This window comes from Hippocampus comes, unplaced genomic scaffold, assembly GCF_001891065.2.
Source record: "Hippocampus comes isolate QL1 unplaced genomic scaffold, H_comes_QL1_v1.1 scaffold518, whole genome shotgun sequence".
Taxonomy (NCBI): domain Eukaryota; kingdom Metazoa; phylum Chordata; class Actinopteri; order Syngnathiformes; family Syngnathidae; genus Hippocampus; species Hippocampus comes.
In genome coordinates, this window is record NW_017804833.1 from 187,969 (window position 1) to 209,416 (window position 21,448).

Consider the following 21,448-nt stretch of genomic DNA (forward strand, 5'->3'; position numbering starts at 1 on the left):
ACATACACACAAGCGACTCGCCGGCAACCCCCACCAAATAACAATAAACAAACTCCTCCAGTGCCAGCTGCATTGCGAATGGTCGGAAACAATTATGGGCTCACAAAAGGAAACGTGGCGCTCGATTGGCCAGCGCCGTAGTTTCAGGTTAAACGTCTGAGGCTGCATTGCAAAGAGGCCATCTGAACCCCTTTGCCCTCCACATTTAGGAGGATGACCAATGTGTACCTTGGCCAAGTGCCACACCCTGCCCCTACCGCCCCCCCCGCGCCCCCCTCGTCTCCCCCTTGCTGGGCATACCCGCTGTGCGACTGACTGAATAAGGTCTCGGCGATGTCAAGGAGGCCGATAAATAGACTCAAAAGAATTTGAGTTTGGTAGACGTTTTCTGGCTCACTCTACGCCAATGGCATAGATAGATGAACAAAAGTACAGGGGTGCCTGAATGCAACTCATCGAATGACCCAACAAGCGTCAGTTAAAAAGAAAAAAAAAAAGATGAATTTTTGGCTCCTTCAGTTGAATTTGACTGTCAAGCTAAAATTCACACGAACAACCACCAACTTTGCCTTGATAATGACCGTTTAGCTTATTGCTAACAGACCTTCAAAACGATATTTCCTTTATCCTCTGCGATGAACAACTAACGCAGTCGTGCTGCGGCTTCCTGCGGAACTGAGACGTTTTTTGCTGGCCGTGCCAGGCCAAGACCTCCAGCGCTGGGTAGAAAAGCAAGGCGGGCGCTTCCAGCGCATGCACGGCTGCTCTTACAGCCAAACTCGATTAAGCTAATCACGTTAAGTCCTGGTGGCCAGCAGGGAAGAATGAATGAAGGCTTGGCTGGAGCGCTGTTGCCATGCGCCACTCAAATGCAACCAAGCGAGCTGTCACACACGGCTTGAGCCACGCCGGCGCTTGGAACGTCATCGCGTTGCTTCCATCTTTTGTCAAGAGCATCCACTCCGACCTCAGCCTGGAAGCTTGAGGCCCGTGAGCTCGAAGAAACCGCCGCACGCTTTTGTGTTTGGCTTGTGGAAGGTTCAGTGTTGTCAAGAACCTCGAGATAACACAAGTTGTGCAGTTTGTTTGTCCGGGAAGGGCCATGCGGTCCCTGTAGCTTTGGTGTTCCCCCGTGTGAGGCTCTCCAATATGCCGCCATGGTAACATTATACTCGGAGCCTCGTCCATCTTGTTAGTTAACGAAAGCCACATGGATGCGTTCGCTTCAATCCGTGTATACATCTGCAGACGTTAGAAATTCAATGCAAGCAGATTGCCTCTTTTGTTGGGACTCAAACACGACTCCTCGGTCTTTCATTGAGCATTGAAAGTCAGGCGCCGGGCACGGACAAGCATTCACACTTGCTGAAAGTGCAGTCATCCTCTTTGCCGACATCCATCCATCCATCCGTTCTCTAGCGCTTATCCGGGGTCTTCGCCACGTCAGACCGATACAAAGTCCGCATCACAACCGACTCTGCGCGGATCCGCCTGTTGATCTCCCGCTCCCTTCCTGCCCTCCCAAGATACTTAAACTCTCTTCGGTGACAATGAGATGAAAAATACACAGCATTCATGGGAAAACAAGAGCTGGAGCTATTTCTCCTTCTAAGAACAATATTTTGGATATTTAATCTTTCGAGCGGCTCAGTTTGACCCGCAACATAACAGGAGGTCTAATGAGCCAAAGTGTGGAGGCAACGTGGGGAGCAGCTGAACAAATAGACCACAGAAACGACGTCAGCTTTCTCTTTGGTCAGTCCTCAGCGGGAAAAGGCATACACGCCTCGCGGTTCTTCAAAAGAGCCCAAAGGAAGCAGACAGTTGCCCCCCGTCTGCCTTTTGCGTTGGTCACTCTGAGCCACGTCGCTCGGTGTGCGGCGGGCCTTAAAAACATGGAAATTCCGACACTCATTACCGATGGCGTTGAAGCATTTATGTCATGCTGTGGAGGAGAGCTGGCTTGCGGGCAAAGTCGATTCATGCCTGTAGCGGGTATTCCATTTGTTGGCGACATCTTCCCATGATGCGAACGTGCTGCATAAACATCTGTCCAAAACAACATGCTGGACCCGATGAAGCGTAAACATTTCGGCACTGACCGGCCACCTGTTTGTTTATGTTTTGCGCTTTGCAGCCCGAGGAATTGGAAGCCGTGCATTCTCACACTTTCCGCGAGAAGACTTTCAAGAAGTCCAAGACCTGCAGCGTTTGCAAACTCATCATCGTCCACGACGGACTCGTCTGCAGAGGTCAGTCACCTGAGCTCGAACCCGAAATTAGCCTCATAGCATAACAGCACGAGTTATTTTATGCAAGTGTCTTCAGGCGTTTGGCAGGGAGAAAAAGAAAACAATGTTTGGATTCAGAATCGGCCTAATTTGCGATCATGTGACAACCCTATAAAGTGAACTCCCAATCTTTTTTTGAACTATAGGATCGTGTCTGATGACGATTGCAGAAAACGTGGAAAACCGAGAGCCGCGTCGTAGTCGGTTGTGGAGATAAAGCATCCAACTGTTTTTGACTGTTTCAATCCCCCTGCCTCCCGACACTAAAAACAAAAGTGTTGGCTTCAACTCGTATCCCCTTGATACCGATGCAGGAACATGTAACCGTAGCTGGTTCCTGAGTCAATGTTTCCCCAATAATGATATCCTGTCAGATGAAAGTGGTTTGGCCAGACAGTTAACGAAAGAAAGAATAATGTCAGCCAGACTAAGAGACTTCCATCCATCCATATCCGCTTAGCCTCACAAGGGTCGCGGGGTGTGCTGGAGCCTGACAAAGAGAGATGAAAAGTGAAAAAGATATGAGGTGCTTGGCAAAATGGCACGACGGTGGAAATGTCTGTTTTCAGTCCGATAACGCTGCTGGAGGCCTGGCGGAAACGTGGCCTTGTTTGGTTTGGCTGCAAAAGTGGGAACATGTTGGTGACCTGGCCCGCGATGGTACGAGCTGGACCATTGAGAGCGATTCCCGCTCAGTGGGATTGTTTCCGTGTTTTCATGTCACAATTTTTCTTCGAAAACTCACAAATATGCTGAAAGTCAGAAATGTGAAGCAGACGTGTCTGACCCAGGAGGAACTGAACTTATCATTTCACAATATACAATCATGCCCGCGCTTGAACACCAGAGAATGGACCGAGAGCCTTGACTTTTAGTAGGCCTAAAAAACAGGATTGAAAAGGAATTTCTAATCAGCTTCTCCTCGCAAGGGTCGTGGGCGTGCCCGAACCTATCCCAGCTGTCTTCAGGCACCCTGAACTGGTTGCCATATCTATCTATCTATCTATCTATGTATCTATCTATCTATCTATCTATCTATCTATCTATCTATCTATCTATCTATCTATCTATCTATCTATCTATCTATCTATGTATCTATCTATCTATCTATCTATCTATCTATCTATCTATCTATCTATCTATCTATCTATCTATAAAACATATATATAAAAGAAACCTGTTTTCGGGACATCCTTCGTACTGGGCCCGTTGATAGCTCCCCTCTGCCGCTCTTGTTTACCAACACTATCCAGTCACATGTTCTCCCCATGACGCAAGCCTTTGGACTTCCTCCCAGCCGTGGGTTGCCAGGATACAAGGTGTGGGTTACTCTCACAATAGGCGTGTTGACGCAGGTCAGCGGCGTTCTTACAAAACAAGGAACTGTGTTATGGGGTATTTTGGGAGAGCGGGGGCCTCCGGGGCAGGAAGTGACTTTTATTTTCATTGACAGAGGTGCAGCAGCGGGCTCAGTTTGTGTACGGGCTGGATGAAAAGCACACTGCAGGAGTGTGTGTGTGTGTGTGTGTGTGTATCATACATGGTTTGCCAGCAGTTAAAAGGATGGCAGATCACATTGAGGCACGAGCATTTTTGGTGTTCCATAGCAACAAGACAAGACTGCTGAATGACTCCATCTCTGACGTTGACATCTTTGCATTTGATCTTTGTCAAGTCAAATAGTTGGCTAAAGCTATTGCATTGCATCTCTTTTGTTCACAGGCGTACTTCATAAAGTGTCCCAGGAGTGGAAATGGTTGAGCTCATACAGCTGGTATATATGTTGGTCTCACTGAGACACAAACACACACTCACACACTGATACCGTTCAAAAGTTTCAAAAATATTTGTAGCTTGTTTTGATGGGGTGTTGGGGCGACACGGGGGGCGGTTCTCACAGCGGGGAAATTGGGTGGGAAGAGGAACACATTTCTCATCCAATGTTTCCATTCATAAAACAGTATCAGGGCAATAAACGAAACGTTTCACACATTCAAACTGTGAGTACATTTTTTTCAGGAGAGTCAAGGGACGGTTTTGTTGCCCTGAGATTTTTCTCATGTCAAATATGTGCAGTGGCTCATTCGCACTTTGTGAATCCTGATGCGTAATGTGAGGGCGAGCACGCCATCTCTTGGCCATATGACATCAGTACAACCATTTCCACTGCTGAGACACTTTCTTAGGTACGTGTGTGTGTGTGTGTGTTGCAACAGAGATGCAATGAAATAGCTTTAGCCAACTATTTGACTTGACAAAGATCAAATGCAAAGATGTCAACGTCAGAGATGGAGTCATTCAGCAGTCTTGTCTTGTTGCGAGGGAACACCAAACATGCTCGTGCCTCTAAGTGATCCGCCATCATTTTAACTGCTGGCAAACCTTGTATGGTACACACACACACACACACACACACACACACACACACACACACACACACACACACACACACACACACACACACACACACACACACACGCACGCACACACGTACATACTGTAGTTGGGATGCCATCCACAAGAGGGCGCTGGAGTCACTTGGTCGGTCACGAGGCCTGCAGCCCGCCGCCCTTCTCTGCATGCCGATCGCGTTCGACTGTAGCAGCTGTTAAACACTTTGAAGAACATCCCATGACGAGCGCATCAGCTGGCCAAAGGTGGAGCTTTTTCCCCCCCACAAGGATTTTTGCAGCTGCGGGATGGGCGGCAGAATGATGAAGCCCTCGTATGACTCAAGGCCATCAATCATATGCCTTAAAACGTCTTTCGAGACATACGGTATGCAACCGAGTTCAAAGGAAAATGGACGGTTGTGTTCAAATAGTTGGCTCGCTGGAGTGCACGGCCAACCGTCAGGGGTGAAATGAAGCGATTGAGTATGTCTCGGGCTATGTTTCAAATCACACTCAATGTTATGATTCATTTCATTTCGGGACGCATTTGGATAATCCCACACGACGCGGGTCAAATTGATGCAGGAGCATGATGAGAACGTTGCGAGAGGTCTTCAGAGGTGCAATAGAAAATGATCCAATTTCTCTTGATTGCGCCGGGAATGCTTATCATCTGATCATATTCTTCCGCTAGCTGGCAGAGCGTACAACTAACCTGTGTCGCCACCGGTTGCCATCTATGCGACGGAAGAGTCCTTTTTTGTTTTCACCTGTCCTAAACCAACCAGCATTTTACAATGAGTCAAATAAATAGTGAGTAAACTGAGACGAGATCATCATGATCCGGAGTTCTGACACGAGATTTTGTGAATGCCGCGTCTTGGCCGCTGGGTTTTGCGGCGTGTGAAAATATGAAGCCGCACGATGTATCGAGGTTGCAAATTATAGCCCATCAAATGCGGGGAAGCTTTCACACAGACGAAAAATCCATTTCCGGATTTAAGCAAGCGAGACGCAGCCGGCCGACGCCAAGCCATAACATTACGGCATATGTGCGGACGCATATATCGTGTTGGCAGTAAAACAGGCCAAAATCCAGAAGTCGGGGGAGACGGTCGGGCAAGCAGCAATTTGCATCGTAGTGCGAAGAGTGCGCAAAATAAGTCACAAGTCAAAATGTAAACATTTCTCCAGAGGTAGCCGGCCCAACTTTTTGCATTTTTTTTCCCCCTATTTTCAAGAGCCTTGTTGTCCTTAAAACTCTGCATCATGTTCACGACGTACAAAAGTATGAAGAATATTTTTAGGAATAAATCCTCTGCCTCATTTTTGATCACCATTACTTGCTCCGTTACTATCTGTTAAAGTTGGACATTGTGGTGATCGTTGAAGGGCGAGCGCATTTAAAAAAAAAAAAAAAAATTTAACTGTTACTTGGTGTAAAAACTTCACGAACCACTGCTGTAATAATACATTGTGCCCTCCGCTGTGTGCTTCTTGGCCACCAGGGGCAGTGTGCTACATGTACATCAGTCAGCTGCAGTCATTTGTTTTTCGCTTTTCGCAACATCGATGCAAGTCTCGTTTGTTCTGACGTTGCGCCGTGAGTGTGAGCCTGACGTGAGAGTAAACTTCAGCTGGGAGTGGCAACAAATAGCTTGGAGCCTCTTTTTCCAACAATTGCCCACGACGTGGCAAACTGCTTCTCTTCGCACCATGGAGCGCTCTCTGCTTTTTGCGCAAAAATCTGCTCAGTCGACAACACAAAGTGTCCAACCGATGGCTTGCATCTTCATTTCGGATTGTTGGAATCCATTTTGGAGGCTTGTGAAACGGTGTACACAAGTAGCGTGTCGGTAAGGGCGCGCACGTGGCCTGCGTACATGGGTTGGCGCTCACGTGTCGGTACAGCTGAGAAAAAGGACGTAAGAGGGTTGGGTGGGGTTGGGGGGGGGGGAGTGAGAGTGAAGGGAGAGGAAACGCTCCAGCCCTGCCCTCCGATTGTGTTCAGTGTTGTATGTACGGGGAGGGGTTCGGCCCAGCCCTGTGGGACTGCACGCTCGTTGTTGAAGGACCAGCGGAAGGAAACGGCCCAACTCTCCATCCATCATATTTTCCCTCCTCGCACACTTTGTGCTCAACTCCAAAGTCATGCACCAAGCGCTCGTGTCGTACACGCTCCTCTCGTCCTGTTTCTGACTATTTCTGTCAACTACGCTGTGCCATCTTGTTGTTGTTTACACTGCGCAATACTCGGGGCAACCGGCAAGATTGGAATAGTCCAATACCGCCATCTTTGCCATTTGTGTGCCGGTGGCGGGCGGGGCAATTCAGATCTTCGGCGGGGACTTGAGTGACCCAGGCGCTTTCCCTGCCACTTATCTCGCATACTTTTCAGCGGTGTCCATCTTCGCGCTATTTTTGGGGACGCGATGAAAGTCGCAACGCATCAACGCAGGCCGGACGAAAGCGTGCGGCGGGTAACGCTTCGCCGTGGAAACATGCCGACATTCATCAGCCTTGATTACGCGCGGCGATGCCGTGGCTTACAAGCGACTGCGCTCATGTTTCAAAAATGAGCCGTCGCTATGCTCAATTCGATGTTTTTTTTTTTTTTTTTTTGCTCTTATTTGTAAGGAGAAGAAAATAAAAAAATCCCGTGCTAAATGGTGGCAGCAAACGAAACTAATATATCATAAATGTCCTGTGTTTGAACCGAGGGATGGAAAATACAAATAAGTGACTGATTAGTCAATGGTTGCAAAATGAAGAGCATTTGAACAAAAGCCCCTGCAAGTGTGCTTTTTCTTCCGCAAGCAACGTCGGCGCTTTGCTCTTTGGCTCTTGCGCAATCTGTGCCATGATGTGAAGACCTTAGAAACGCGGCTGGTTTTTTTTTTTTCTTTTTTTTTTTTTTTTGCTTGGATTTCCCGCCGTCGCCTACTTTTGATGGCCTGTAATTAACAAGTCCAAATGACTTTTAACCACCCCGAGTTCACGCCAGTAGAACAATGTCTCTCGAGGGCCGAAATAGGAACCAAATGTCGGATGATGTCATTGCATTTCTTTTACCCTCCCCATGCTGGGGCACACATTGACCCATTTTCCAACTTGTAGCTGTCGGTCTGAAACTGAGGATTGGTTTACAGGAGACGTCGTCTTTTGCGCAATGTAAGAGTTCCCAGCTGTCTGTGACATTCTTTTGTCAAAGTCGCCCAAGAGTCAAGAATGAAAGCACGCTCGTTTGATGACATTTTCAAATGGCACACGTGAGCGATGTTCGTGGCGTGCTTGCACTTGAGACGCTGCAAAATTGCGTCCCGTGCCTGCGCGACGGAGGTGGCCAGTCATTTCCTTTTTACTAACTCACAAACTCTGGCGCCGACTTCATTTTTGTCACTTTTGTTCATTTTCGGGGCCGTGGCGGTAACGGGGCGATCGCGGGAGGTCGCTTGCTTGAAAAGTAGATCTTTGTTGGGCACACCCCAGGCAAAGAGTCAAACGCGGTTGACCACTGAAAGACACCTCTTCCAATTTCCACGCGTTGCCCTTCAAAACAAGTGCGTAAATGAGGGGAAGCCGTTCCGCTCTTGCGTTGATGCATTCCTCACAGCGGTCGACACGTGCGATTGTTCTGACACGTTCTCAAATTGGCGCATACCTCAGAAATCACGTCGTCTGTTTATCGTGTCTTTGCAAAATGGCCGGCTCTTCCCCGCAGCGCCGATCGCAGATCCCTCTGGTGTGTTGCGACTTGCGACTGTACAACGAGGCTCCCTCCAGTGGCAGCTTGAGGGACTTTTGGAAAAGAACCTCGAAAGAGTTTCAGTTGCGTCCGTTTTCTTTGGGAAAGCCATAAGCGGCAAGAATAGATGATTAGCTCTGTCCAAAAATAAAATGAGCATGCTGCAAAGTCACTTCACCTTCAAGACATTTTGGAGCCCTTTTTTCCCATTTTGAAAGAGGAACAGCTGGCAATAATTCAAATACTCGCAACAGTGAAATGAATCGATTTTCAAAATGAAATTCCGTGGGATCGGGTCTTGACCGTTGTCCGTCAAATGATGTCAAAAGGAGCTTTGTTTTGTCATGCATGCACTTTTTTTTATCGTATTTAATACCTTGCGTTGTGACTGCCGCAATCCTGGTTCGAATCCTGGTCATGGCATGTGCAAAGAGGATACTTGACTTCTTCGGGGTTTGATCGGGGTTCGATCACGGCTGCGGCTTTCCTGTGTGGAGTTTGTATGTTCTCCCCTGTGCCTGCGTGGGTTTTCTCCGGGTACTCTGGTTTCCTCCCACATTTCAAAAACATGCATGACAGGCTGATTGAACACTCCAAATTGTCCCTCGGTGTGAGCGTGAACGTGTACGGTTGTTCGTCTGTGTGTGCCCTGCAATGGGCTGGCAACCGGTTCAGGGCGTCCCCCGCCGACTGCCCGAAGACGGCTGGGATAGGCTCCGGCACGCCCCGCGACCCTTGTGAGGATAAAGCGGATCGGAAAATGGATGGATGGATATTTGCTGGCTGCTAAGTCCAGCGAGCCTGAGCGACGCCGGCCGTCCGCCATGCAGCCAGGAGCTCATTGTAGATACAGAGCAGAGCAAGTAATGACAGCCGATAGCGCACGCCATGACCGCGCCATCGAAAAATGTGCCTCGAGACAGGAAGAAGCAGAACTCATGACATAAGGGCCGATGCTTTTCCAATCCAAGCATACAGCCTCCTCCTTTATTTGGACAGCACGCGGCGTCGTGTTTTCGCTCTCGGTATCCTTCGCAAAGGGAACTGACAATTTACGAGGCGCTCGCCCGGGTCCTTCTCTGCCGACCCTCGTTTGTAGGACCCCCTTCCAGTGAGCGCGCCTGCAAATTTCGCTTTTGACGTCCAAGAGGAACGCGCGATGGCTTGGACGGCGTTTGAGAGCTTTCCCTTAACTCACGCGGTCTCCAAATAACACATTCGCACGGTTGATGATTGTTTTCCACGAGGACTCCTTTGGCAGCCCGCCCCGCCGCTTTTCGTTGGTTGATAGTCCAGCATAGTTTCAGCAAAGCTCCTCAAGCAAAATGATGAGGAGATTTAAGATGGTGCCACAAAGGGCACCATCTTAGGGTTTTCGAGAGGGTTTTCTGTTTTTTCACGCATCCTTTTGTCCAGGCATACTGACGATTAGAACAAAAATGACACACGATTTGTTTGTTTGTCTTTTCATTTGTGGCTGGCTATGAATAACGTGGGCTTAATCTATCCTTTTTCTCTCTCTTTCTCACTCTCTCTTTCTCCCCCAGTTTGCCGAATTCCTTGCCACAAGAAATGCGAAGCAAAGGTAAGAGCCGCACACTCACGAACGTATCGGGAGGAAAACGAAGCTTCATGAAGCACTAGATTGTGATATTCGGACAGATGGCGACACTAATTTGAAAGGATTCGCCATGAAACGCGAGTGCCACGCAGCCCGTTTTTGGAACGGGTCCAAAACATTTGCCCAGGCCTGTTGTTGCCGTTAGCAGAGCGCCGAGGCTGGGGGCGTACTTTGAGCGGCTCTGTATACAAAAGTGAAACATTCCATCCCCAAAAATCACAGCGGCATTTCCTTTTGCAAACATTTCCGAGGAACATGTCACGGCCTCGACAGGAAACAATTTGCTAACAAGGTTGAGAGATGACAAGCAAGGGAGGGGCTCTGATGGCCTTCCTCCTGATCGCTATCGTGAGTGGGGGGGGGGGGGGGGACATTCTTGGCTGTCATTTGCTGACCTTACATGCTAACTAGGCTCATTGGCAAATGCATCCTGGCTTGCTGGGCAATTTGGGGGGGGTAAAAAAAAAACATCTTCAGTGCTCTTCTGATGGCCATAAAATATGCATGGATTTCCTCTCTTTGGGAGTTTTCCCGAGACACGTTACAATGTTGTTGTTTTTTTTTCACTGTATTGGATGTGCTGTAACGCAGGCGTGAGTCACTTGGCACCGCGCGTGTGAAAATGTTGGTAACACGCACGTGTTTATTTGCAAGTGGATGTGAAAAACGCTTTGGGCATGTCGCCAAAGTTTGACGTGGCGATGAAGACGCCAACTGGAAGGACGTCATTGAGGGCAGACAGAAGGCGTTTTTGCAAATGGACTTGTTCCAATCTGACTTCCTTCAGTCGTTTGATTCTCACATCTTCATCTTGGAAAAAATACGGCTTGATTCACGGAAGATGAAGACTTTTCATCGGAACAAAATACCGGTTTATTCTTGTCAACATGGACTTTTTCATGGACCTCAAACTCATGACATTCCAGTTCTTCAAACAAATCGGAGTTTTGTTTCTACTTTCCTCCTCGAAAATTGTCTGCTTTTTAATTCGGACGGCAATGAGGGGTAGAACATAGTTGTTTTTTTTTTTTGTTTTTTTTATTAATGTGAGGATAACTTGGGGATGGGGTGAAGTGGTCATTGCAAAAATAGTCAAAATAATCACTTTTCATTTCATGAATGCTCCTTGATACACTTTTCCAAAAATACTTTCAGCTGCTTATTTGCCGCGTTGCTTTCCTTGCAAGTTGGGACAATCACGGGAACGACCGAGAGAACGTACGTGCATTCATGCTTGGAGGTTGGCCTTCTGGCTCGCCACGCTCATTTGCCGTGCGGCCCACGTGTACGTACCCATCGGCACAGCTTTTAATCACCCCCCCCGGCCATCCCAAAAAAAATCCCAAAAGAAAGTACGAGCCCACCGCCGCCCAGCTCGTGTCCTCGCGCCGGCGGTGGAGCGAGTGGCCTGCGCGAGGGGCCCGCGGTCATGTCCTAGTGACGCGCTGCGTGGATACGCTCGAGAAAACAAACAGGAACACCCACGCGCCAGCGCGATGGAGTGATCAGGACTTGCGGGAAGAATGTCAACGCCGGCCAACAGGGTGGAGGAGACAAGTGGCAAAGATGAGGCGAGCGCAGGCCACGAGGCAGGGACGTCCTTTCGCTGCCAAAAGTCATTTCACGGGGGTTACTGTTGCTTTGCGTTTGACTTCGCTGTACAATCTGAACTTTGGCAAAAAAAAACCAACAAAAAACGGGGGTCTTTTTATTCGGTTCAGAACTTTGTTTTTTTTAATTTGTTTTTTATAGTGACCCCCCCCCCCCGCCCCTTATTTGAGGTTCAGATTGTGCCTCATGTCGCAGCGCCTTAGAAGAATCCGTACGGTCATCCTTTTTGGCAATTAAACCACGGTCTTGCTGACAAACACTTGGGCCTACTACGTGACTGTATTTTTACGTTGGCCGTCATGGAGGGACTTGGAGAGCGACGTGTTTTGGGCCCTCCTCTCACTGGTGGACAGCTTAGTCCCAGAAGGAGTAGCCATTCGAAAATCCATTTCGTGTTCCATGTCCATGTTCAGGTCCCGGACAAACGTCAGCGTCACATCTGGCGTGGCTGTTGGCGAAGGGGCCCGTCATCTGCTTCTGCTGTAGCTTGGGAAAGCCTGAGTCAGACTTGTGAAAGTGGACCTCACCCTAGACCTCCTTTTCTCCTCGTCAACTCCATAAGACGCATTGACTTCCTTGACACCAATGACGCGCACGTTTGCCAGGGGGGCTTTGGCGGAATACGTGACTTTTTCGGCGAATGGATTGGCTCGACGTGGCCCGCGAAGATGAGGCTCTTCACTGGGCATGGTCGTCTTTTCTCCTGCTTTCTCAGGCTTCACGGGAGACGGGAGGGTTCCGAATGGGGGCCACGCAGTGAGCGGCCCCCCCATATGAAACAAGCGCGAGGGGACTTTCCCCCCCGCCTCCCACTTGGGGCCGGCCCCCACATAAAAGGCTTATCTGCCATAAACAAGCATGTTGTTTTTGGCCCAGAAAAGGCACGCTCGCCGACTTTCCTCTCCGGCAGCCCCTCGCTTCCTTCCTGGCCCTCGGCGTTAACAGCCAATGAAGCAACACTTTGCCGCCTCGGCATCTGGTGAACACCAGATTCAAGAGGACGCCTCGCCGGCGGAGCCGCCGTGCTTCGAATGGCCACGGGGGGCGCTCCTTTCATTACACGTCGCGGCGCCACGCTTACCGGGCCAGCCGGGCCTCCGAACTTCCCCGGGCCGCCCAACTGCCATGACACAAAATGCTGACGTCAGTTACGCAAGTGTCTGCTCGTGCATTGCCACCGCACAAGAAAAAAGAAAACTGGCAGAGCCTTTTGTCGATGTTTTCCGTTTTCTTGAATGGTTGTCACCACCGGACACTTCGTTGAACGGCCCAGTTGCTGTTGTGAAGGATGCGTGGACGGGCGCTACTCGAGATACGAAGAAGACAATAAATATTTGGCTGCGACTCCGCTGTTGTCTGCCAGCGAAGCTCCACGAATAACGAGGGCTCGCTTTCTTCTGCCAAAGCGACAAAACAATCCAAGTCATTGACGTGTGAGTCCCTCGACTCTTAGCGGCGGCGTGCGGCGCGACGGACGGCAAAGTGGCCGGAAAACGGAGCCATTTAACCACCGCAAAAGTTATTTTGACATCCACCAAGTGCTGCCTGCTGTGTTTTAATCAAATCGCCGACTTTGCCGGCTATTCAGAGCGCGCGACCTTGATCATGATGTTTTCAACGCGCTATCCCCTTCCACCGGAGCTGATTTCAAAGTTTAGAAAAGTCTGGACCCATACCAGCGTTGTTTTTTTTTTTTTTTTTTGCCCTGGCTGAGTTCTTGGAACGAGATGCTACGCTAACACTGAAGGGGGGGCCGGGGGTACAAGGCGAAGGTAAAACATGAGTTTTTTTTTCCCCCATATTCCGTCCTCTATTTGCGCCCAGCACGCGACCACATCGGACCATTTTCGACCATAATGGCTGACAAAACCGGATGCAGGAGTTTCAAGGGTTTCAACAGGTGCAATGAGTTATTTTGCCGTCCGTCGCGGCGGAAGGGCTGTTCCTGCGAAGGCCGTGACGTAAAGGCGAAAAGGTGACGTGATGTGTCGGAGGGCGACTGTGAAAGATACTCGCCGTGCTGCTGCCGCTGCTTTTTGATTTGGATCGTCAAGTCGATGGGCGCGTGCATGTCCATGCGTGTGTTGGAGAAAGAGAAAGTCAGGGAAAGAAGCTTTTTCTTTTTTTCTTGAAGGACCTTTGGGGGGGGGGGTCTTATATTTAACCTGTAACTTGAGATGTTGATAAGAATGGACGTTTTCCCCCTCTCCCTCTTTCCCAAGTCCAAGTCCCACCATGGGAAATTCAGTTTGAATCTATTTTTTCCCTCGACTCTCTCTCTCTCTCTCTCTCTCTCTCTCTCTCTGTTTCTCATGACTTGTACGTCTCGAACAAGAGGGGAGGGGAAAAGCCCAAGCAGCAAACACACACTGAGGTGGAGGGGGGAAAAAAAAAAAAAAAAGCTGTAACCTCGAGCGCCAGACATTTGCCTCTCTTCTCCAGCGCGGCGTGCTGCACTGCGATGTTTCCAGTTGCGGGATGTTAGGATTCGCCTCCGGACGGACTTTTTGCGCTCTCATCGAGACCTCTCGGACATTTTTCTTCTTCTTTTCGAGTGGGAAGAAGGAGGAGGAGTGAGAGGGAGACGAGAGCCAGACCTATTAGCCTGGAGCTTCGACACACACGCACACACACACACACACTCATACACACTCATACACACACTCTCCCTCTCTTTTCTGACACACACACACACTCCCCCTTCACTCAAACATCTGTGCGCTGCACCAAGGTAACACTGAGCGGATTTAGCCTCACCAGAGCGAGAACATGCAGCACTAAGAAGGGGGGGTGGGGGTGGGGGTGGGGGGGAAAGAAGAAGCATCGCACCTCAAGTGATTGGCGGGACAAGAGAGGATGGCCACCGCATTGTTTCAGGTGAGTCGAGCCAATTTGCCCGAAATGGAGGGAAAAACCGCCGCCTCTGTGGAATTTCTACTTTGCGGCGCTTCATTGGAAAGAACGAAAATGCCGGACGTTGCTTTGGCTCCAAGCGGCATGATCAGTTAGTTGCCCGATAGAACGGCAGGAATTTTTCTCCCGTTTCTTTCGGCCGGCGCGTCAAGCCTCAGTTGGTTTGGAATCGCAGTCACGTGGGCGCGCGCAATTACGCGGCAAATCCATCGGGCCATTTTCCCGACTTTGTGTTTGGTGTCCGATGCCCATGCGTGGACTTGAGGCGCATTGACGCGACGCATCCGCAGGGTACATGAGCGTGTGTGTGTGTGTGTGTGTGTGTGTGTGTGTGTGTGTGTGTGTGTGTGTGTGTGTGTGTGTGTGGTCTCCTTGATTGGCATGAGCGGCGTCTCCCTCAGGTGATTCGAAAGTCAGCATATTTCCTTGGTACCTCAAGTCGTCTCCAACGCCGCAGAACCATTGTTGCCTGCGTGCACGTTTCCACTCGAATGTCCTCTTGTCGTTAATTTACATTTTACATTTTCAACCTCGGGGAGCACTGTCATTTCACGTTGATATTTTTTTTTTGCGGAAATGAATACTGTCAGCACAGAATTCAGTCTGCAAGTCTGCATAAGAAATTCGGCTGAAATTATGACTGCCATCGATGTTTCGAATGGGCAAGCGGAAGCCAACCCTTTGCCGCCACGTACGTACGTCTATATTCTACGTACGTATATACATTAAGAGGGTCTGAACCGCCGTAATGACAAAGAGATCTCAGCAGGTGGCGCCACTGCGTCGCCTTGGATTTGAGATCGGCGCTGCTTTTGAGAAGCAGTTTTGGCTCAGTCACGACGTCGACTGCGTTGGAGTGATGAGATTTGAAGCGCTAGTCTCCGTACTGTCGATCAAATGAAACGCATAACTGACCTGAAGTCACGTCACTTCGTTCATGTTTGACCGGCTCAAGTGTCGAGGTCTCTTCACTCGATTCCCAATGTTGAGGGTCAATGATGATGCTCTCCACCTTTCAGTTGCAAATCTCGATTGCTGCCGATTCCGGCCAGCAGATTCTGAGTCCATTTGGATTCAAGGATTCTCTTTGGAGCTCCCTCCGTGATTGGACGAGACGGCCTCGGCATTCGTCTCGGAAGGCTCGCCCCGCTTTTTGGCTTCATTTTTCTTCAAACGGGTCGCTGTTGCGAGTGGATTTTGCGTCGAAGGCACGATGTCATAGTTTGGCAAAGTTTCACCCATCAGCTTCGATGGGTCTGGGATCACGAGCAGATCTTTTCCACCACCTCGCGTTCATCTTCGTCTCATCGGGCCATAAAAACGTTCTCCTGGAATTTTTGTGGCTTGTCTCTCTGTCCTTTTGGGCAAATTTCAGCCCGGCTCTTCTATCTTGTATGCGCGCGCGTGCAAGTGATGGTTTGCAAGCGGTCACGGAGCCTCTCGGATTTCGGTTCAGGAAGTCGTCGAACAACAACAGATTGCGACAGAGCGCCTTCGCCGGTGCTCGTCTGAACGTTCGGGCTCCCCAAACGTGTCATCATTGCAAAGTCCACAATTCAAACGGGCTGTGACAGGAGCGCAGGCTCGCCTCAGCTTGTCCTAAAATCGAGACGCGCCTTTTTCCAAAAGATGCTCGGCTCCGTGCAGGATGTCAGGAAGCCGCAGAAATTCACGACACTTTGATTGACATCAAAGTGGACAAATGTGGGGGTGGCTGTGCATGTGTATGTGTGTGTGTGTGTGTGTGTGTGAGATGCATTGTCTTGCAAGTCAATGTTTATTGTGGTCCTTCTGATGCTTTAACATGTCAGAAAACTCGTGAGCATCCTGGTGAAAAGGTGTTGCGTATTTTAGGAGTCCCTTGTAAAAACGGCCAAAACTCTCTCCGTTTGCTTGCACTTTTTTCAGCAGCAGCGGCAGCAGTGGCAACACTGACCCCGAAAAGCTGCTGGTTTCGTCCGGTCGCCAAAGTTGAAAGAATTGAGCTTTTTCTGCGCTTTGCCTACTGGCACCCAATATATATTTGTTGCTAGAAATGTTCGAACTTTACCGTAGTTGGATTTTTTTTTTTTTTCCTGCAACACGGGCAGCCTTTTGAATCCCCGCGGCACATCGGTGGTTCGCGTGAGTTGGGTCTGATTGGCATTCGGACGTCGAGGGCGTCGTCGGAAAAGCGTCTCCTCCCCGCCGACTCAAAGGTAGTCCGTTGATGCCGCCCCACCGCGGCCCCCGCTGACATGTCTTCATTTCCCACGTCCTTCTTTCCCGTCCCGCTCGCTCCGTCCGCACGTTCCTTTCGGCTCACGAGCAGCTGCCCGATGACATCACATGGAAAAATGTTTTTACTGGCCCAAGGATGCAAAACGGAAGATGTTTAAAGGGCTTCTTCATTTTCTAATGAGGCCCGGAAAGGGTGAAATTTCCACTGGGTGAGCTCAGACGGTCACTCTTTGTATTGCTTAGCAAGCTTGTAAACGCGTCTCGGTCGGATGGGGGCGTTTCATCGAGTTGAAACCTGGAATGTTTTTGGGAGAAGAGCGCTAACCAACTCCAAATCGTCTCTTTCACCAAGTGCCAAAGCCTGATTGGTGGCGGGCGGCCTTCTGCAGATCCGCCCCCGTCCGTCCTTGGCCACTTGGCTGGCTTCCAGGCAGCGAAAGCTCGCCGCCGAGGCAGCGCCGGTTGAAAGAGTTGGGCAGAAAGAGAACGTGACCGCCGCTGACTCTGGAACAAAAAGAGACAAACGTAAGCCTTTCCCCTTTGCTCACAAAGGGGCGAGCGAGTGGCACACGCGCACTTTGTCACGTGCCCTCCTCACAATGTCCCGGATTTCATCGCCGGTGCGGAGAATCCTCCTCAAGCGCAACTTCTCGGGAGAAATAAAATGCCATCTGGCTTGAGTTACCAAAACCGCATCGTTGGTTTCCTGCGAGAGCACCAAACCGATCAAAAGAGAGAGCGCATTACCTCAATTCTTTCACCAGCAGAAACAAAAAAAACTAAAACATGGCGCTTTTTCCATTCGCTATTCTTCAGCGGTAGAACGTTGGCCGCTCTCTCCGACAACACCGGTTTCTGACCCAAAAAGTAGAATCGTGGAAAGAAAAAAACGTCAAAGAAAAGCGGGCTTTGACACCGATTTGTCTCTTTTTGTGACAACGATAAAGCACGGCTGAGGAAGGGCTTTTGGATGGCCAAACCCTCATTTGTTTTCGAGCCGTATAACAAAGATCTGCGCCGCGCGTGGCTCGAGATGAGCGTGGTGCCCTCAAAAGTGCCTGCGGGCATTGACGTTTCTCTCCCTCGTAATTGACATGACAGCCCGATTCACTGCCTTCTCCCAATCCAAAGTGATGCAAGGCTGCCATCTACTGGCCTCCATTCGTCATGAGAGTTTGGAGAAGCTCGAAGTTCACCGCTAACCTCTCGCACCTGTTGGAAAACGTTCTCGGCGAGCATAGCGGGCGGCAGTCAACTGTCGCATTCCATTTGACGAATCTAAACGTCCACGGCGACCAATGAGTGTCGTGATCTGACCGGTTACGGAGCGTCGCAATTTAATTTTCTCTCACTGAACGCTCTTCATGTTGGTTACGCCCCAACCGCACCTTCCCTCTGGACATTTCCCAAGTTGAATTATTTCGGGAGTATGAGCAAGGCTTTTCCAGTGGCTGTTATTCAGGAGTTTCGCCCCCAAAACACGAAGACATCGACAGAAAATAATTTGGGAGGCCATACGCCGCGCTGTCTCGAGTCCTTCTTTCAGCTTCTTCATCCGCGAACCCTCAATCGGCAGCACTCGGACAGGACGAGCCCACTGCTTGGCCTCGTCTTCAGCGCCGCCGCCGCTCCGTCCGGCCTACTCGAGCTTTCAGCGAGAAAAGAGAACGCTCCTCACACTGCGATCAATCAGGAGTGAAGAAGCCCGGATTCCTTTTCTCCTCGACGGCGCCCCCGCTCGAACCTGCAGTCTGGCACGCTCGGCCACGGCGGCTACAGCCGGCCTCCTGTTACCGCTTACGCTTCACCGATTGAATTTGCACGCCGAATAGCCTTGCGCCATATTCAGTGGACCTGGATGAGCATCAAAGCGCGCTTTGCATGTTTTTGCCAGCAGAAGAAGAAGAAGAAGACGACGGAGGAAAGTTGGCAGCTCCGCACGTTGCGTTGGGAAAGCCGACATGCGGGACTGAATTGTTGGCCTTTTTTGGGGGGGAAGCAGACATTTGACAGTTTTTGTTTGCGCGCGAGCTAAGACGCGAAACGCACGACGTCGCCAGTGACTTATTGAGGCCGACGGGCAGCGAGGCAATGCGAGCGAGTGCGGAGTGCGGTCTTAGCCGAGAGGGAGCGGCGTCACAAAGGACGAGCCCGAGACGCCGGACCCGGACCTTTGCTTGCAGGAAACGGGCCCCCGGGTTAATGTCGTTAACACAAGCACGCACGGAATGCAGCAAGACAATTCTCCTTGATTATATTACAGTCATTTGAATACTCTCGATAGCATCAACACGCGCTTGGAGCGGGGCCTCCTTCCCACGCACCGCAAAGCGCACACAAAGACTCTGTGTCGCTTTTCGCAAGTGACGTCGCATGCACGCATTTTGCATTGTTTGGACCGAAAGGAGAAATTCCCTTTTTTTTTTCTTTTTTCATGGCACGTCCTCGAAATAAGTACGTCGCCTCAAGTGGGTGCTTCAAACCCAAATGGCCGACTTCCACTTTCATTTGGGCTGTGGGACTTTGAGACTCCTTTGATAGACGTGTCCAATCAATTTCACGCCGATCGCAGAATCTGCGGTCAGGGCAACTCTCGCCCAGTCGTGGAAGCGATGAAAGGTCCCTCGCACCACCTCGTTTTTCACGGCGAGTCCTCAACACCGTCATCAAATTTCGATGCCGCGAACTTCGGACACAATCTGTTTTGGCGACCCGCTCCCGGATGGGGCTCGATTCGGCAAACTCTCGAGTCGCGGTTCCATCCGGACTGGTTGGATGCTCGCGATGCAAACGTGGGACTGGCATTCTCGGCTCGTCAGGTGGAAACACGGAGCGGTGCCAACGCGTCAAGGAGTTTGACGGCCACTTGGAGGCCGAGCGCCACTGCCACTGCCGCCAGTTGACTGTCGTGGTTCTGTTGCGTTGGTGAGCAACTGGTGGCGTTGGACGGCTTCTCCTCCAGCGTCGCACCTGTTGGTCATCACGCCATTGGTTGTTTTCTGATAAAAGGACCGCCACGCCGATCACTCGGGGTCGGACTCTTGCGGTACTCTCCAGGTTTTTTTGTTTCTCTTGCCGTCACCTTGTTTTGTCTGGGCCAGTGGTGTGTTTTGTTGTGACTTTGAGTTTTGGGGGGGGGTTCAGGATGCTCTTAGTGCTTCGGATTTAGTTTTTCCACCGTGCCCGCAAGTGTTTTTGTTCATCGCAATCATTTGGTTCCATCGCACACATATGACACAAAAGATCCTTTCGGGTCAGCCCCGTGTGTTCAAAGCCCCGAGGGATTAGGAAAGTAGCAACGGGTGCCAAGGAGGGACGTTGAAGCCATACATCACGAGCCACCCCAAAAATCGCGATCGTATCGAGTCTACAGATGACCCGCGTCCATCCTTTTTCATTTCTCCGAGTTTTTCCGTCAATGTCGGCGGCTGAGTCGCGACCTGCCAAATCGATGTTCGATTGATTGGTTTTGCTGAGCTATATTAGCCCCAGCGGACAATCTACCGCAAATTGGATGGCTGGCTTGGATTTCAATCTCCATGACAGAAAAAAAAAAAAAAAACGGGGACAAGATGTTTCCAGACAGGAAACATCGCTCGCTATTTGTCTTGATGGTCCTGGCTCGCGTCTCCCGCCGGAGGCCATTATCGCCACACTCTTCCTGTCCGTCGGTCCCGAGAGTCGCGCGTGCGCCATCGTGTCGAAGCACGCTCGTCGGATCATCCTTTGCTTCCTTTTTTTTTTTCATCGCTGCGTCTCGGCAGCGAAGGGAAGGATGGACGGATGGCGGATTCAGCGGAAAAGATATCAAGCGGGCCCTTGTCGTGGTGTTGTTCGGAACGTTCCCTCGCCCTGTAATCACGCTGCGGTGAGGACAACTTTGAAACATTGTCATTTCACCATTCAGGCGGTTTATTTTAAAAAGAGGCTGCAATAGCTTTTTTGTCGTTGTTGTCGCTGTTTCTCAAAACTGCTCTTCAATGGTTTTGAGTGGGTGGATATTGTCAGGCGGACGCCCCCTCGCCGCTGGAGGCGCCATCCGGCCCGCGGCAACTATTTGGGGCCGCAGAGCCGCGAGCCGGCGCCGCTGCTTTGTTGACTGAGAAAGTGCAGATGTCGACAAAAGTTGTTTTTCTGACCAACTCCTCTTCTTGTTTTAGGTGTCTTCGTCTTGTGTTCCGGTGAGCAACTATGAGCTGGTAAGTGAAGTTTTGTTTCAAGTCAGCTATCCTTTGCGCCGAAATGGGCCCCGGTTTGTCTTTCCCCTTGCACATTGTCTGCCGTTTGATCAGCTTCTTCGTGGCTCGACAAGCTCGTGGGTGTTTCAAATTTCCGAACCAAAAGGATTGCGATCGCAACGGTAGGAAGGAACGACGTTTTCATCACTTTTCATTGGACAGGCCGTTTCGAAATACTGACGACCTCAACAGACTCATCAGAAAGGGCGCACCAACTTGTTGGAGTTGTGGCACTGCATGAAAAAAAACAAACAAAAAAAAATCCGAAAAGGGTTCCATCCGACCGACCTCTTTGGAACGAACATTGCGTATTCAGCAGCCTTGAGATGTTTATACGGGACGCGTTGGATTGATGAGAAGCGCAAAGGCGGCACAGCATTGGAGACGAAGCGGGCAAACTTTGTCCCTGAAACTTG

At 50.3% G+C, this 21,448-nt stretch overlaps 1 protein-coding gene across 1 annotated transcript in view; it reads left to right on the plus strand.

The window, feature by feature from the left end:
- The window catches only part of LOC109515488 (uncharacterized), a 37,359-nt gene extending 15,911 nt beyond the window's left edge, over window positions 1–21,448 (plus strand). Inside the window, exons 3-5 of the mRNA XM_019869313.1 lie at window positions 2,138–2,252; window positions 9,977–10,014; window positions 20,955–21,448. Of these exons, the coding sequence (XP_019724872.1) occupies window positions 2,138–2,252; window positions 9,977–10,014; window positions 20,955–21,158 (357 nt within the window). The 3' untranslated portion in view covers window positions 21,159–21,448. The remainder of the gene's footprint in view (window positions 1–2,137; window positions 2,253–9,976; window positions 10,015–20,954) is intronic.